Source organism: Rhea pennata, chromosome 1, assembly GCF_028389875.1.
Source record: "Rhea pennata isolate bPtePen1 chromosome 1, bPtePen1.pri, whole genome shotgun sequence".
NCBI classification, from domain to species: Eukaryota; Metazoa; Chordata; class Aves; order Rheiformes; family Rheidae; genus Rhea; species Rhea pennata.
In genome coordinates, this window is record NC_084663.1 from 160,667,093 (window position 1) to 160,682,961 (window position 15,869).

General features: G+C 39.2%; 1 protein-coding gene across 5 annotated transcripts in view; it reads right to left on the reverse strand.

Annotated features, from left to right (window-relative positions):
* Nucleotides 1–15,869, reverse strand: part of MBNL2 (muscleblind like splicing regulator 2) — a 116,631-nt gene that overhangs the window by 2,593 nt on the left and 98,169 nt on the right. For 2 of the 5 annotated variants that reach the window (XM_062566842.1, XM_062566843.1), the window contains one exon: nucleotides 15,027–15,121. The exons of the other annotated variants lie outside the window; for them this stretch is intronic. In XM_062566842.1, coding sequence (XP_062422826.1) covers nucleotides 15,027–15,121 — 95 coding nt within the window. The remainder of the gene's footprint in view (nucleotides 1–15,026; nucleotides 15,122–15,869) is intronic. 5 annotated transcript variants of the gene reach the window in all.

The window sequence follows — 15,869 nt, forward strand, 5'->3', positions numbered from 1 at the left end:
ACCATAAATGCCTGCAGCCACTGTGTGAATCATGTCCTGAAACTGAGTGGAATGTTTTGTTTTAGGTACGTTGTGCTGCGAAGACAGTTAACTATTCCAGACAACTGCCAAGACACCTCTGTTCAATTAAATAATTGTCAATGATGTGAAGCATTGGCAGGAGCCACACAAATGCTGTCACACCTAAGCGTCGCCCCCCTCTCTTCCGGCGGACTTTGGGAAGAGCTCTGTGCTGGTGGGACAACATATTCAAAACATGTGAACCCACTTTCTAAGGCACCCACAATTTGTCCATTCTGTTCAAGCTTTGCACCCCTTAAATAATCCACTTGCTCTGAGTTGGAAACATACTTAGATGCAAGAAACAGTCTCCAGCAATATCTGGTATCTGTACGTAACTACAAGCTCCCTGATCCTACATAACCCACTGGCATGCCAAAACACATTTTATCATCAGTCCCGATAATCTGGCAACACTCAAAGCCCAGTTGTAATGATAACCTGTTGCTGCAAAGGGCTTAATATTTAAATATATGATGCATAAAATAAGGATATATATTTTTAATGACTTCCACTCATTGTAAGTTTGTTAGGTTTTTTTGGTCTATCTTCTGTTTCCTGTTGAAATAATAAAGAAATATTTTTGCTGAAATAATAAAGCCCCTACTGTGATAAAATCCTGGTCCATTTACAGCATTGTGGCTTGATAGTAAGTACAAAGAATATAGCCATGCTGAAAATAAGAAGTGACAAAGATTATCAGCACTGTTATTTTTAGCATGTTACAGCCCAATATGTCAATGTAATTAATACAAGCAGCTTTAGCAATACGGGCTTAACCATAATCACACAAATGCATTTAAGGGATCCTATAGTCTAATTTAATGGAACACAGCCTGAAATCTAATCAATTTAAAGAAATTAGAATTTCATATACTGCAGCTGCCTATATCCTCTGCTAGTTTTTGAGGAGATACAGCTTGTATTTTTCTACAGCTTTTTTCTCCCTGTACCACAGTTTCAGAGGTACATACGGAGGAAAGACAGAAAGAGCTGACTGCCCCTTTTCGCAAGATATCCTGAAAGGTCAAATGTCTCTGCAAGCCTGACACCCCCAATTCCCCCAAAACATATGCCAGAAGGGGCAGTGGGTATGATCCTGGACTGTATCGCTAGAAGAGAGTGGGGCTGTCCATGTGTGTCCCTCACGCAGGCTCCCTGGGGCACTTGCCTAACCTCACTCAAAACTCAAGAATCAGCAAAGACAAGGTTGGCACTTTGCACATGTAGGTGAGCACCTCCCGTTTTGGTGGCTCCAGCTGCAGCTGCAGCTCACCCTCCTGCACGTTTCTGTGGTGACCAGTGGCTACGGAGCCAGCTCCTTCCTATAGCAACTTCCTCGCTGCACTGCCACTTCTGCAGGGGATGTAACTAGGGCACGTTGCACCCTGGCTATTTCTAGTATATGTAGGAGTCCTGCCAGGGAGAAAAGAAAAAGCTCAAGTCTCTCCTCAGAACAAGATTCTCCAGTGCAGAGACTCAGAGTTGAGAAGCTATGTTTTCTTTTTTTAACCTTAGCCACAGAGTGTAAAATGCATCCCATAGTCTTTAATTATACTCTATATGCTCACACTCTATTTCTCAAAAAGTATCACATCTCTACCATAGCTATATACACATGCAGCAGCTTCTGCAACTGTTTTTGCAGTGTCTGACACAGAAACATAAAATACTAAACTACTTTACAAGGCAAACACACTGTGAACCTCTCCTGTTTAGTTTACATTCAAAGTAATAAACTGCGGGTACATGTAGGCTAAGCCTGCACCACTGCTAATTGCCTCACCTCTTGCATGTTGAAAAAAGGAGAAATTGTACAGAACATATCGACCAAAGAACATATTTGCAGATACGTATTACAGGGGAGACTCCCTTATTACTTGCAGATAGGTCCAACCGCCTTCCTGTTCACTACTGTTTGAAGAATGAGATCTCAAATGTATGCGTACATGACTCATTTTCAGTGATACTATTATTTTCATTATACATCACAGTAACTTTTGTTAGACATAATGTAGTCACTTTTATCATAGTAAATGTAAACATAAAAAAGAAAATAAGACTATCTGTGGGGTATGTGTGCATGCATGCACTTGTGTACACACATACTGCCACGTGTAAAGATGGCTCAAGCATGAGAGTGCACTTTCTCATCCTCTGCATGGGTAAGACCATACACACATCCATAGGCATGGATACAGATGTGCATGAAAACACACTGCCACTGCACTAATAGATCCAAAAAGAACACTACTTCTAGCAAAAGCAGAACGGCCCAGTACTTATAACCTGGGATATTTATGTATATACCACGTAGGATTTAAGAACAGTGAGAGCATTTCTTGAGGTAATCACAGACATAGGGTATGCTCTCCATTGCCTTCTCAGCTGGTACCTGTTGAGGCGATGTGGCAGAAAGAATGCCACTCTGTAGCATCAAATCACTAATTGTTGGCACAGTTGTGCCAGTGTTAGTTGCTAGGTCTCAATGAAACTGGTGAGACATACCGTAGATCAAAATTTCTGCAAAATACTTTCTAATTGCCAAGAAATCTTTGCTCTTCCAAATTTGCCACCTCTAAAAATATTGTAGGCTCCCAAATGCCATGACTTTCTCTCCTGTCTATAAAAGCACGGCTCATTTAAACTTTTACAAGCCTTCAGGCCCTGTAAAGCACTGCAGTGTCATTAAGCCCACTGCGTAACATAGATTCCCCATTAATTTAGCCAGGGCAACCTCGGATATTCCTAATGGTGATACAACTCGGCGGTGCGCTCCATGGGAAACACAACCCAGAGGTATGCTACTGTCAATGCTTTCAGTTTCTCATCAAAATACTAGTCTGCTCTATGTAGTGCACAGCTCCACAGCAGCCTGGAATTTCTTTCAACCCTGCAAAGACGGCTGTAGCTGGTTATTGTCTCAAGACTGAAAAGGTAAAATTCAAGAAGCTTTTTATAATAAGCTGGAAATTCAAACTTTGTGAACTCTTTTCTGGCATCTGGATTACTAAGTGCATTGCTTTAGTCAATATAGTTCACAGAATTTTCTTATCCATATAACCTAAAATCACGACTGCACACTATGAATTCAGCAATTCTGAATTTGGCTTGAGATCTTGATTGCTGCAACTCATGAAGATTCTTTTTTCTCTGATAGTTTCTGTGTTAAGTACTCTTTCCAGTCCCATACTTAGTATACATCCATGAATCTAGAAAATTTTAATCTAAAAATTTTAAAATCCAGCATGAATTTGGTGTACATGATCTTTAGCACTGCAGCGAAAAAGATCAGTCACAGTGGTCAGCAGAAAAACATGATTTTACTGCATCTCTGAGATGTTTCTCTTTAAGAAGTTTTGAAATTATTTCTCCAAATTACACTTCGCTCTGTAAGTGTTAATACATTCGAAGACAGGATTAAAACTGCACCTGACCTCCATATTGCAAAGCATCTGTCCCTCCAAAAATGTACTCATACTCAGCAAGTATCTCAGACTACTCAGCCTTCTGTCTGTACAGCAATAGAGTAATAGGAGTTTCCTGAAGACAAGATTCAACTCGCATGACTCTGAACACGTAAGCCTCAGTTGGTCACTCAGTCTTAAATCTACCTACCCAGTATCAGGAGACATGTCATCCTCTGATGGTGCTTTTTTCTCTCCACTAAATGTAAGAGTCTATGACAAACAGTTCATATTGAGATATTTAACTTTCAGACACTTGCATCAGTGCAGATGAATCCTACCACAATAACATTTTCTATTTTCATGTTTTTCATATGAGCAGAAGAACGGACAGATATATCTGGGATATACATTCAAAAAGACAGGTAGTTTCAGACAGTCTGCTCCTATCAGGCTATCTCATAACTTCTTCCATGTTCTAAAAATAAAACTAACATGAAGGATTTCTTCCCTTTGACATGAAACCCACAACTATTTATATTTCTTCATGCCTTTGCGAAGTGCATTCATCTCTGTATTTTTCATTTTCTCTTAAAATGCTCTTCTGTGGCATGTGCTTTGTCCTTTTTTCCCAAATTAAAGTTTTTCTTTTTCAATCAAAAGTGGAAAAGGATGAGTAAATGTTCAGACATTTAATGAAAGTAATCATCACCATATCAGCTATGCTTATATAAATTTTATATAGCCTTACAGATTGACTTTTTTGCCCCGTACTTCTCCTTGGCTGCAGTAGCAGCACCTCCATGGAGCACCAAATAGAGCTTTTTAAACCTCTACTCCAGGACATCCATTTATGATCTTCCAAGGCATGTGATCTGACACTGTCCTCAGCTAGCTAACAGCTAAGATGGCTCGAAATTTCACTGATCCTACCAGTATAACCTTAAAAACAACCTGCCTTCTCTGAAAATTAAGAGTAGCAAGGTGCTTGCTTACACTCCTTGTCTCTCCCACCTTCATTATTGTAACTTCTCTTTTACTGGTCTTGACATTAGCTGTAATCCCCTATTTGAAGTCCCTTCCTGATTGTCCTAGCTACATCATAGCTTGTCACTCTCCCAGGAGTCCCCCTCTCTTACCTCTATTAAACACATTTGCACATTTATGTATCCCTTCACCTATCATGCCTGCCTCACTGATCTGTCCATGTCCACATTCAAAACCGCCAACAATGCCATTACTGATTGTCACTAGTTTGTACTGCTACCATTTCTCTCTACAGTGTCATCCACAAGCACTGCAAAAGAAAAAATGAACAAAAGCCCCCCCAAAACAAAACAAGGAACTACTAAGAGAATTGGACAGTCTGGTTGCAACCACCTTGTCAATCCTGCTACTCCCCGCTGATAACTTCATACAAACCTGTTCATAAACATACTAAGCTCCATTTTCCGTCACCAAGTTCCTTCTTCTGCCGCTCTTACCAGAGGTTGCTCATTCTTCTGATGGCTAGAAACCTTGTTCTCCTTTCCAGCATTTTGACTGAATGTCTACACCTGCCCCCCACGCCACTAACTGTAGACCTCTTCTTAATCTTATAGAGAGCGGATTTTATCTTCTTGTTTCTTCACTAATCCAATGCATTTCCATCACATTTGTCTATTTTGCTCATCAACGACAATACCTCGAATTCATACAAATACGGCGAGCTCTCTAGGTCTCAGATGATCTCCTTGGTCACCTGCTCATCCAGTAACTAACATAGTGGGCTTAAGGTGTTTCCTGAGCTGTGGAGGTCCTACTTGTTTGCCATATATCACAGCTCATCCTCTGACACTGCTATTCTAGTGCCCTGCCTTCACCTCCATCTTCTTTCCTAAATCTGTGTATCCTCAGTTCTGTCTGTTCCAGTTCCATGGTGCTTCCAGGACCATCTACCCTTCTGCCCACCTGCCACTGCTGAGGTAAAATGCCTACCCATTTGGTTACTCATATTTCTTTGGGTCTGCCAACATTTATACATATCCCATGTAATTGGATTATTACCAGTCAAAACACACAGAACTGTACATTGTCACAGCCAGTGTGATTTGAGAAACACATAATCACATACCCCTGCAAACTAATTCAATCAAGTTTTTTTGGGATACAATATAATAATGTTTTATCAGTGAAAATCCAAAGCATTAGCCAATGGGAGAAATACAGACTTCATTCTTACAGCTACAGGAGGAATAAGAAAAATATCAGCTTCACAAATAAATATTTTTAGAGTATTTGGTTCCTTTTATAGGGAAAAATATTAGTGATCTCATAAATAGTAAAGATCCATTTCTCATTAAACCAAGATAACAATTCCTAATTCTTTTATCCCTCTTTTATTCAGTCTGTTTGGGTAAAAGACTTGAACTCCTACACCAGGAGCTGATAATACGTATCTGGAAATGGCTGAGGGTCAGATATTCATGCTGAGGTGGACATATCCTGCCAGGATACTTTCATTCCATTAGGCACAAGCTGTTGGCCATTACAGTATTATAAAGTTGACAGAGATATCGTCTGAATTTGGCTCTTCTTGATGATTTTAAAGTAAAGATCAAGGCTACTATGGGAACCCCCGAAGACTTCAGGATTCAGCAACACCATTCTTCTCATTTAATATAACAAGGTTCAAAAGAGAGTCCAAAACGACTAGTGCTGCTAACTCCTTGGCACACTTACGAGCTTTAATAGGTATTTCCTCAAACAGTACTTTATCATATTTAAGTGTAACTTAATAGGTATTTACTCACTTCCAAGAAACAGGATTAGTTGCTTTTAAAATCAAAGCAACCTGGTCTTATATGTTCTTCTCAAAAATAATAAATAATGCAGTCCTTAAAACTGATCATAACGTACTCTAATATGTTCTACCAAAATTCATTTTTTATTAACTGCACAGGCAACAAATGGACTGCATAGAAACGAAAAAACCACTGCTATAATATTTTAGGAGCACTCTTTTGAATAGCCACTCAATATTACTTTTCAGAAGGTCTGAGTGAGTGCAATCATCTGTATTTTTCACTTCCTATTTTTAGGTGATTTTCTTTCTCTTCTTGAATTTTAGAAACTCCCGTAACAGGCTTACACAGAGGAACTGAGAGAACAAAGGAGTGAAAGATCAAGCACGCGTTGTGCATTCTTTATGAAAACATCTGTATTTCTCTTGTAAAAAAGAGTGCTACTTCTTCAAGCCTGAATACTTTTATAGTCTTCCTCATTCAGTACTTTTTCTACAACACCTACTTTGTGTTTTCCTCTTACATTTCATGTATGCCCAAATCATCCAAGATTAGTTTGTCACTGAACACTTGCCATGCCCATTAGGAGAACCCTGCCACAGCACAGAGAGCCCAGCTAGCCCTTCTCTCGAGTTCTCAGCAGTTACAACTGCACTGTAAACCTCCCCTCCCCAAACCTGGGCTTCTAATTCAGATTCTGTTCAAAGCAAAAACTGTTCTCCTGCAACATTCAGTGCTTAACTTAAACACAGAAAGGCAACAAATTTCTATTTTCTTCAAGGTTACTCATCACCCACCATACTTAAAACAGGATATACTTGTTTTAGTTACTGAACTTTTGCTCAGACTTTTAAGACTCACTATACACATAACTTCTTTGAGGAAAACCTAATGTTCCTGACTTCTGTCCACTACTTCTACTGCTTCTTTAATTTTCTTCTTATCTGAATACTCTCATATAGGCATGTACTACTGTCTGTCACCGGACGCAATATTGTGCCATAAATGAAGTCAGTCAAATTTAGCAAACCTCTGCCTCAAGTTGAAAGGCATTACAGGAATAGCAATAAATTAAATCAATCAATCAATCAGTCAGTCCACTGCAGTTATGTGGGCAGCTGCCTGTACACTCAAAGCCAAAGAATGGCATTTCTAGTGGGCAAAATGTTCATGTAATAAGTGATACACTGAAATAAAAATATAGCATTAGTTTCTTTCAAAAGAAAATAGTTGAAACAACTAGAGATGCACAGCTGCAATTATTTCAATGAGCAGAGTTACAAACAAATACATTCAGAGCTCTGCATTGCACTGAGTTGTTAAAATTTTATGATGGAAAATAACACTTACATAAGCTGTATGTGCACTTGACCTTAGAAAAGTTTTTCTATTCTTAAAAAATAGAAAATACGGCCCAAAAGATTTTTACTCAACTTATCAAAATATAATTTGTTGAAAAACTGAAAGCAAGAACATTAAAGGAAGCTATCTTCTCAAATACAAATACACTATTTTAACTGCAATGCTATAAAAGTTAAAACAGTCTATAACAGGAGAGGGGAATACATGTAGATTTTTGTTATATAAAAGAAATAAATGTTGGCCTTTGCTTAATTCTCATCTTATGTGATGCTGCCATCTAGCAGGCCAACAGAGAATGTCAGTTTTCACTTCTCCCTACCTGCGGGGGATGGAAGTTCCTATAAAAAACAGATTTTCCATTTTTCCCGCTTATTGTTTGTCTATTAGCATGTGATCTAGAATTCTGCATGCAAGCCTACCAGCAATCTTCATCATGTACACAGAACAGACTATCAGAACTGAAGAGATCAAAAAGTGTTACTGAAAATAAAACACTTAAGTTAATTTGCACTAGGTTTAAAGTAGAGTTCCTTTAAATGTTAGGGGGCAAACTTCTGGTTTTGCTTCTTTGCCACCTCTACACTTTATAAAAACAAAGTGTTGCTGTGCCTGTTGTAATGTCAGTTGCTCAAGGAGATTCACATAGTCTTTTTTGATGCTATTTGAGATTTCCTGTGGCCTTTAAGACTAAAAGCTCTGACTTCTTGAGTTCGCAAATTGTTAATTTTGAAAGTTAAAGTTACTTACATGTAACTCGGTGTCGCAAGATAGTAGAACTTGCTTGAAATTGTGCTTGTGATTTTTGGATGTCTAGCATGAAATAGGCAGTGAATAGTTTAGGGTTCCATTTAATTCCATGACTAACTACAGCTATGCAAATACCTTCCTAAAAGAAATTACTCTTCAGTATCTTCATGATGAAGGATAGTTTAGGGAAAAATGAAACACCGCACCAAACCAGTAAATCCACTTGTTATTGCCATATGTCATAAAACAAAGAAATTGAGAATTTTAACCTTTTGTAAAAAATGCGTTAGAGAACAAATCTTGTTCCTTTGCCCCTTCACAAGCAGTAGACCGTGTCAGGTCAATTGGATGGCCTTTGAGAGCAAAATACTAGCAGGTATTCAGAACTGCTGGGTGTTGCCCAGTTAAATTACAAAGCTGGAGTGTTTACAGCAGTATTTTGGAACATGTAAACTACATTTAACTTTCTGAAGGTTCATTTCTCCAGACCAGGGCAGGAACCAGTGCTCGGGGCCAGCGGCCAAGGCAAGACATCCAGTCCCGCATCCGAGATCCCAAAGCTGGCTGCTACCTCTGTGGCCCAGCACAGCACTAAGCATGGGCTCCACCAATACCCAAAGCCTTTCTGCTCAGGGCTCGCTCTCTGCAAACATGCCCTTCTAATGATGTTTCTGAGAAAAGAACATGTACTTCTGTCTCCTTTTCTAGACTTTTTGACGTCAGATTAAAAGCACTCTTTCTGTTGCTAAGAACAGAGATGTTCTATAGGAGGATTTACTCTGGATTTTCTAGATTTTTTAAACCCAGTATTTTTACCCAAGAAGACAAAAATTGTTTAGAAACCTATTCTTTACTTTCTTATCTCTTCCCTTAGAAACTGCAATGTAAAGTCTTTCAAAACAGTAACAATAGTTTAGCATAAACTCCTAATTGCAATGTTGTTATTTATTGGCACTCAGGATGCAAATAACATTTCTTTCACCTTTCCACTTTCCTTCTCAAGAGGTTGCTTTTAACCAAGAAAAGCATCCGTTCTCCTTCTCCCCTCCAGAGAGAGAGTCTCTCCAATTCATTTACTCCATATTTGTTACTTTTCTCCTTGTTTACAAGTTCAGCAGGTTTCCACAAAGAACAAAGGGAATGTGAGACAAAAATGCCTTTTCAGTCCTCAGCAATACTGATGATGGCCACCTGCCCTGCCAGCATGGGGATAAATGGGTAGACTGGAGAGGAAGTCCTTTTGGGGACACGTAAGTCTATTTGCAAGAGGGAAGAACTGCCATAAAGTGCTTCTGCTTTATGCAGAAAGAAGTTCAGTTGCATGGGGCTGAGTTGGTGCTACATGACATTTCAGTCCCATGGAAGTCTACCTCTGGGAGAGCTGACTAACTTATCTCACAACCCTGCACCTCCTCTTCCCAGGAGAGGTGTTTTCTTGCTGCTTTTTCCTGTTCGCCTCATTCTTGAATAAGCTGCCATGTGCAGCTTCTCAAATCCTCATTAAACATTTGGCGTGTTTATAATTTATGTTATATTAACTACTTTTTGAATGCTGGGGAATGTATTTTAATTGGTTTTTTTCTGTTTTTGTTTTGTACTTGACAACTATTTTTATTTTCACTTTGTTGTATTTTTATGGTTTCCAACAAAACTGTAGACAATTGAATGATTTCATAATTAATATCTCTGCATAATTGCCACCTAATTTAGTGCAAAAACTGATGCATAATTTAAAACAGCTGTGCTAGATAATCACAACCTTTAGCATGAGACAGCCTGTTGATTTTCCTTTTTTTTTTCCCCCCAGACATGGCCTATAAGAATTTCCCTTTTCTACTACATCTGCCTTTTAATTTTTTTTCCTTGATTAAAGGTCTTATAACCAGTAGAATAATGTAGTGACTATATAATATCTTTAACTAGTATTCTCCGCAATGCTGTTTTTATGCTAGCCTTCTGCACATTTTGGTGCTATGGAAAATAAAAGCATGTATATTCTCTACCAAAGTGATATCAGCAAGACTATTTTCTTTAAAGTAATCTGGAATTTGGTGATTGCCCTGTAACCATCAAGAACTGAAGACACACTCATTAGGCTTGAAGCCAAAGATTAAGACACATAAATGCTGGTGTCTAAATTCCCACTGCAATCAATGGCATGATACAATCTAGTCAATAAGTCAATGGAGCCTGGACATTATTTCATATAATATTATAGGATAACCTAAATATCAAAGGCTGTCTTAGGACAATCTTAAATGTTAGTAGACACACTTTTAAGCAATTGCAACAAGCTTTGTTGTGTCTACCACAGAGCGAGCCAAATTGTTCTCCAAACTTCATCTGACTGTGCTGATGATCTCCACAGTTCACAATGGGCACCTAAACTTCCAGCTCACATATAGACAACTCAGACACCTACAATTAGGTATCTTTATTTCAAACTGAATCCCATCCCTGTAATCCTTGTAGGACTCATCAATGGATATTTGTAAATGAAGAAACAGTAAGGCTTTCTACTTAGAATTAAAAAAAAAAAAAAAGCAGTAAGTAAATTGGCACATTGGCCTTATTTTAAATTGGAATAACACAGTTCCAGAACTGAGAATAACACCTCTGACAAACAACATTAGGATAGATCATTCTCTAAAATCATAGTTATCTGTGAGCAAAGCTGAGAGTATCAGTAGCTTTGCTTGCTTGGATACTGCTAGTTCACTATCTATGTAAGCAATAACTAAATGTTTTATTAAAGATCTTTGAAGTATATATTTACACACAATTATTACATTAATGCTTTAAATAAAATGTTTTATGTATTTTTGTCCACACATGTGCACTAGAGGGAGCTAGTACCAAACCTTCCATGTATATTCTCCAAGGATTCTCTTCATTATATACTTTTCTGGAACTTTGTTGGTTCCAATCTGCAAGAAAATATTGGCAATATCCCAAAACAACTGAACGTAAGCTAGTTAAGAGTCTATGCAAGGTTAAACAGCTGTAACTTCCACCATCACTCTGGTAGGAATGGTTGGAGAAGTTGTGACTGTGGGAGGAAAGAAAGGGCAGGCAGGTGAATACAAAGGGCTCCTTTAAGCTCTCATGGATCATGCTCCTCAACTCTTCACAGAGCTCCAGAAGTCAATGTGCCTTCCACTGGACACCTCTAAGGGGGAGAACTCCCTCCTTCATCCCCTTCCCATCAAAGCCTGGCAGCTAGAGAAAGTGGGGATACTCCCTTGTAAAATGTCTAAATGTAGTGAGTGGCAACAACGTTCTCTCTTATAGGAAATGTTTTTATCAGAATTTATAAAACAGAGTTTGCTGAAAGAAGGATAGCTTTTACTCAATCCTGTTTCCATTGTACCAAGTCAAAACAATTCTCCTCCCCTCAAAAGTACAATCAAATAAAATGATTTTGGTTTTAAACTGAACTACTTTAAGTTAGGAAAGTAAGAGATTTCCAATTTGCCATATAGTCTTAACTGGGTCTCCCAGCACGTGTGTATTATGCTATAGCCTTTAACCCTGTAAATTTTCTCATTTGTCTCGTTTCATGCTCTCATCGAACACAAAACACACAGAGTTGCTGGCTGAGTGTGACTGATTGTGAATGGGTAAAGTGCAGGCACATTTTGTGCCTTCTTGCTAATGCTATTTTCAGAAAGAAAAGTTGTAGAAAAGACATGAGACATAGATCCTCTTTCTCAAAATACAAGCCATCAGTACATACTAAACAGTCTTCTGGGCTCAACAGAGTTTTTTTAGCTGTCAGCTAATACTCCATAGCTTTTGGGACGTTCGTGTCTTCTCCCACCAGTGTTTCTAAGACACCTGTAACATCAGACTCCCTCCAGAAAATTCAGCAATCCTTCCTCAGAAGACCACCAGAATATTAAGTCAATTGTTACTGAGTCAAATGGTAAAGCACTGCTATGACTTTCCTTTCATGCCTGGCATGACGCAGAAACAAGATAGTCTGAAGACTGCACGATGATAAGAAAATTGCAGCAGAAAACTGAAGAGAGGAGATTGTATCCCACAAATAAGTAAAGGGGCCTCAATGCAGCACAAATCAGGAAAGGAAATTTTATCCAGATAGGAACAAATCATTTTTCTGAAATATACAGAAGTTTAAATACATAATAAAGGAAAACTGCAAAGGACTCTATGACCATGAACTAGGCCGTGAGCTGAACTCAAGTTAATTCCTGGCTTCTTCTGTTTTTCTGGGTCTGGCGAAATACTGAAGGTTACTGCTGGGCCCTTTCCAGGGCAGACTGATCTCCAACTGTCAGAAGGCTGTAAAGAAACAGCAAAGCTGGAGCTTCACCTCTTATAAACACGTGCTACTACTCTGACATACACAGTTTCTTACTGTAGCTTCTGAAGCTACAGTACTAGCTAAAGCACTTCATTTGACCTCCGGGGGGAATTCATCCTGCCCCAGCACAGACTTTTCCAGAAAAGCAGAGGAACTGGATGCCAAACTTCTACTTGGCTGAAATTAAAGAAGAGGAAACCCATCCTAGTGGTAAACCATCCTCTAATTTCAGCAGTGTATTATATATATACGTACACACACACACACACACAACTAAATACAAACAGACACATACACATTTTTATAACATTTGTTGTAAACGCTCTTAAAATGCTGTAATCCTCCACTGCAAACAAAATCTGCACTGAGAGCATCATAGCACACCTCTGACTTTCCCATCAGCAAAAGTTACTCATGTGAAAGTAGTCTCTTAAAAAAAAAAGAAGAAGAAAAAAGAAAGAAAAGACTGCTTACTGATCCTTTTGTAGGTGTGTAAATATGTTTTACTTCAGCAATGGTTAGCACCTTTGCTGCTCATGCAAAACTTCTCTCTGGGGCCTGGGAGTGTTGAGGGCAGAGATGCAGCGCACTGGGGTGGGGGTGGGTGAGGGGAACTGATCTGCTCTCAAAACAGCCCTGTTTTCCTCGTATCCCCTTGTCCTTTTCAAGCCCCTGTACCACCATCTGAGGACCACAAAACTACACTGAACGCTCTCAGATCATTTTCTGTTGCAGAGATTGTTCTTCTGTGTCCACTACCAAGAACCTGCAATCCATCACACCCACAGGCTCTTCAGCCTACCCAGCCATGGTGTTAACTCCCTGCATTACCTTACCCCAAGAAGCAGAAGAGGACAGTTAAATGTGTCATTTGCCTGTTACACTTCTCTTCTTGGCCCAAGCATTTTCTTCACTAAAACGGATTAGACTTTCAGAAAGGAATGCAAAAAGAGTCTCTTTTTGATAAAAAAGCTACAAGTACTATTGCCACTCTGTTGGCAAACAAGCCCTACAAAAAAAAGGAGAAAATGGACTGGTTTGTGTTTCTTTAAAAAAGGTGTATTTCAGAGGTAGTATATTTTCCCTAGTTTATTATACATTTACTGTTATGGAAACTTCTATTTTTTGTGGGATATTTGAAATATCTGGTACGGCATTACTAAGCAATACATTCTCACTGATTTCCTCCCAGTTCATTGCTGAGTGGGAGAGGAATCAGTCAAGGAGGGTGCGTTTCTGCTAGCTCCAGAACAGCTTCTTGGTCTGTCCAGGACCGTCACAAAGCGGCATGATCACGACACAACCCTTTACTTTCTTTTGGGGAGCAAATCAACCTGCCTCCTCTCCAACGTGACCTTGGAAACCCTGGGGGAGAACAGCACATCCCAGCTCTCACACAGGAACGCCCGAGCACGATCACGCAGCCAGAAAAGAGCCGGGGCGACCACAGCGCAAGCGGAGGTGGCAGCCCTTCCCCTAGCAGATGTCTCGAGCTTCGGAGGGGGCATCTCTACAGCCTGAACGGAAGAGCCAAAGTCGCACACTAAGAGCTGCAACAGTTATCTCCTGTGCGAATCAGATCCTACAAGAGGAAGGGGAAACCCTAATAAAACTAAACCCACCATTAGCATAACGAACCACACAAAAAAGGGAGAGAGAGTATTTTCTTTCCTGCTCTGTCTCTGCCAATAATTTTAGGGATTCTTTGCAACCACGGCCTTCCTTAGGGAAATCACGTTTCCAGGCTGAAGGCACGCCTTCAGACATAAAGCAGACAGAGTCATCAGCATCTACAGTGCTGTGGACTAGCACTTACAGAAAACATTCAATTTTGTTTCTCACATTTTCTTTTCCAGCTGCCTTGTCCCACTTGTTATTTTAGACAGCTTCCACACTTACAAATTAGTCACTTCCACAATGCTGTATGGAGAAGATTACATTAACACACCTGAAAGTTTGAAATCTGTCACGATCTTCCTTTTGAACACAGGAGTTAATAAAAGACTATTGCAAGTAGTCTGGTGCTATGGTGATTCTAACTCCAGCCAGGTTAATTACACGATAATTAGGTACAAACATTGCAACACAAAACATAGCTACATCATTATTTGCGATAAATGTTAACTCTAAATAAGTGCAACCTGTCCAACAAACACTTGCTATAAAGGACTTTAAAAAAAACAAAACAAAACAGATTTTTTTTTTTGATGGGTAAACATGAAAAAAAATTCTCCAGGAGAATTTTTTTTTTCGGGGGGGGGGGTAAAAAAAAAAAAAAAAAAATCTCAGCACTCATTTAGAGTTGGGGATCCGTGAAAGAAAGCTTTAAAAGGAGCAAACCTGATTGGCTGTGGCTGTTGCGGCGAAGGGAACACTTGTTGCAGGAGTTGTTGCTGCAGAGACAGTGGCGGCCGTAGCGTTGTGCATCATGGGTACTTTCAGGAGGGGAACCATGGAAGCAATGAACAGGAGGGTGCAGCATTATGGTAAGAGAAGTGGTGTTTTTTTGTTTTTTTTTTTATTTTTTTTTTTTTTTTTTGGCATGGTGAATATCAGAGCGGCAAGCCATCACGGGTTAAACCAGCAGATGGCATGCAATCAACAGTGCAAACAGTGCAAAGCGAGGAAAAAGCGTGGCGGAGAAATAATTAAAAAAAAAAAAAAAAAAAAAAAAAAAAGGGAGAATAGCTTATTACAAGTACAATTAAAGGAAGTTTGTCAACACAATCAGCGATTCCCAGAAAAAGAGCAAAGATCACTGGAAACGTGGGGACTGACTGGGTTACCTGTGCAAATTACTTCTCTGCCCAAACAGTCTGTTACCTGGAGAGCTTTTTTTTCCCCCAGTATTTGTATTACAAAATTCTGCAAACAAAATATTTCATCTAGGGAAGGAAAATGCTAACTGTTTATTAATTTTGAAACACAATTAGAAATGAATTATATTCATTTACCTTCATTATGAAGGACACCAGATATTTGCTGTCTTCCTCTGCAATTCAATTTTTGCATTTTATCTACCAGCACCCCATAACTGTTAGACTTCATCATGGTTAAATCACCATCTAGTCTGAAGCAAAAATCAGGAGTAGGATGATGATCATTTTCCTGATTTAAACACTAATTTGTTTGATCTAATAAAGCAAGGCTGAGTTTGTGAAGTGTTCTGATCCTGTTCATTTT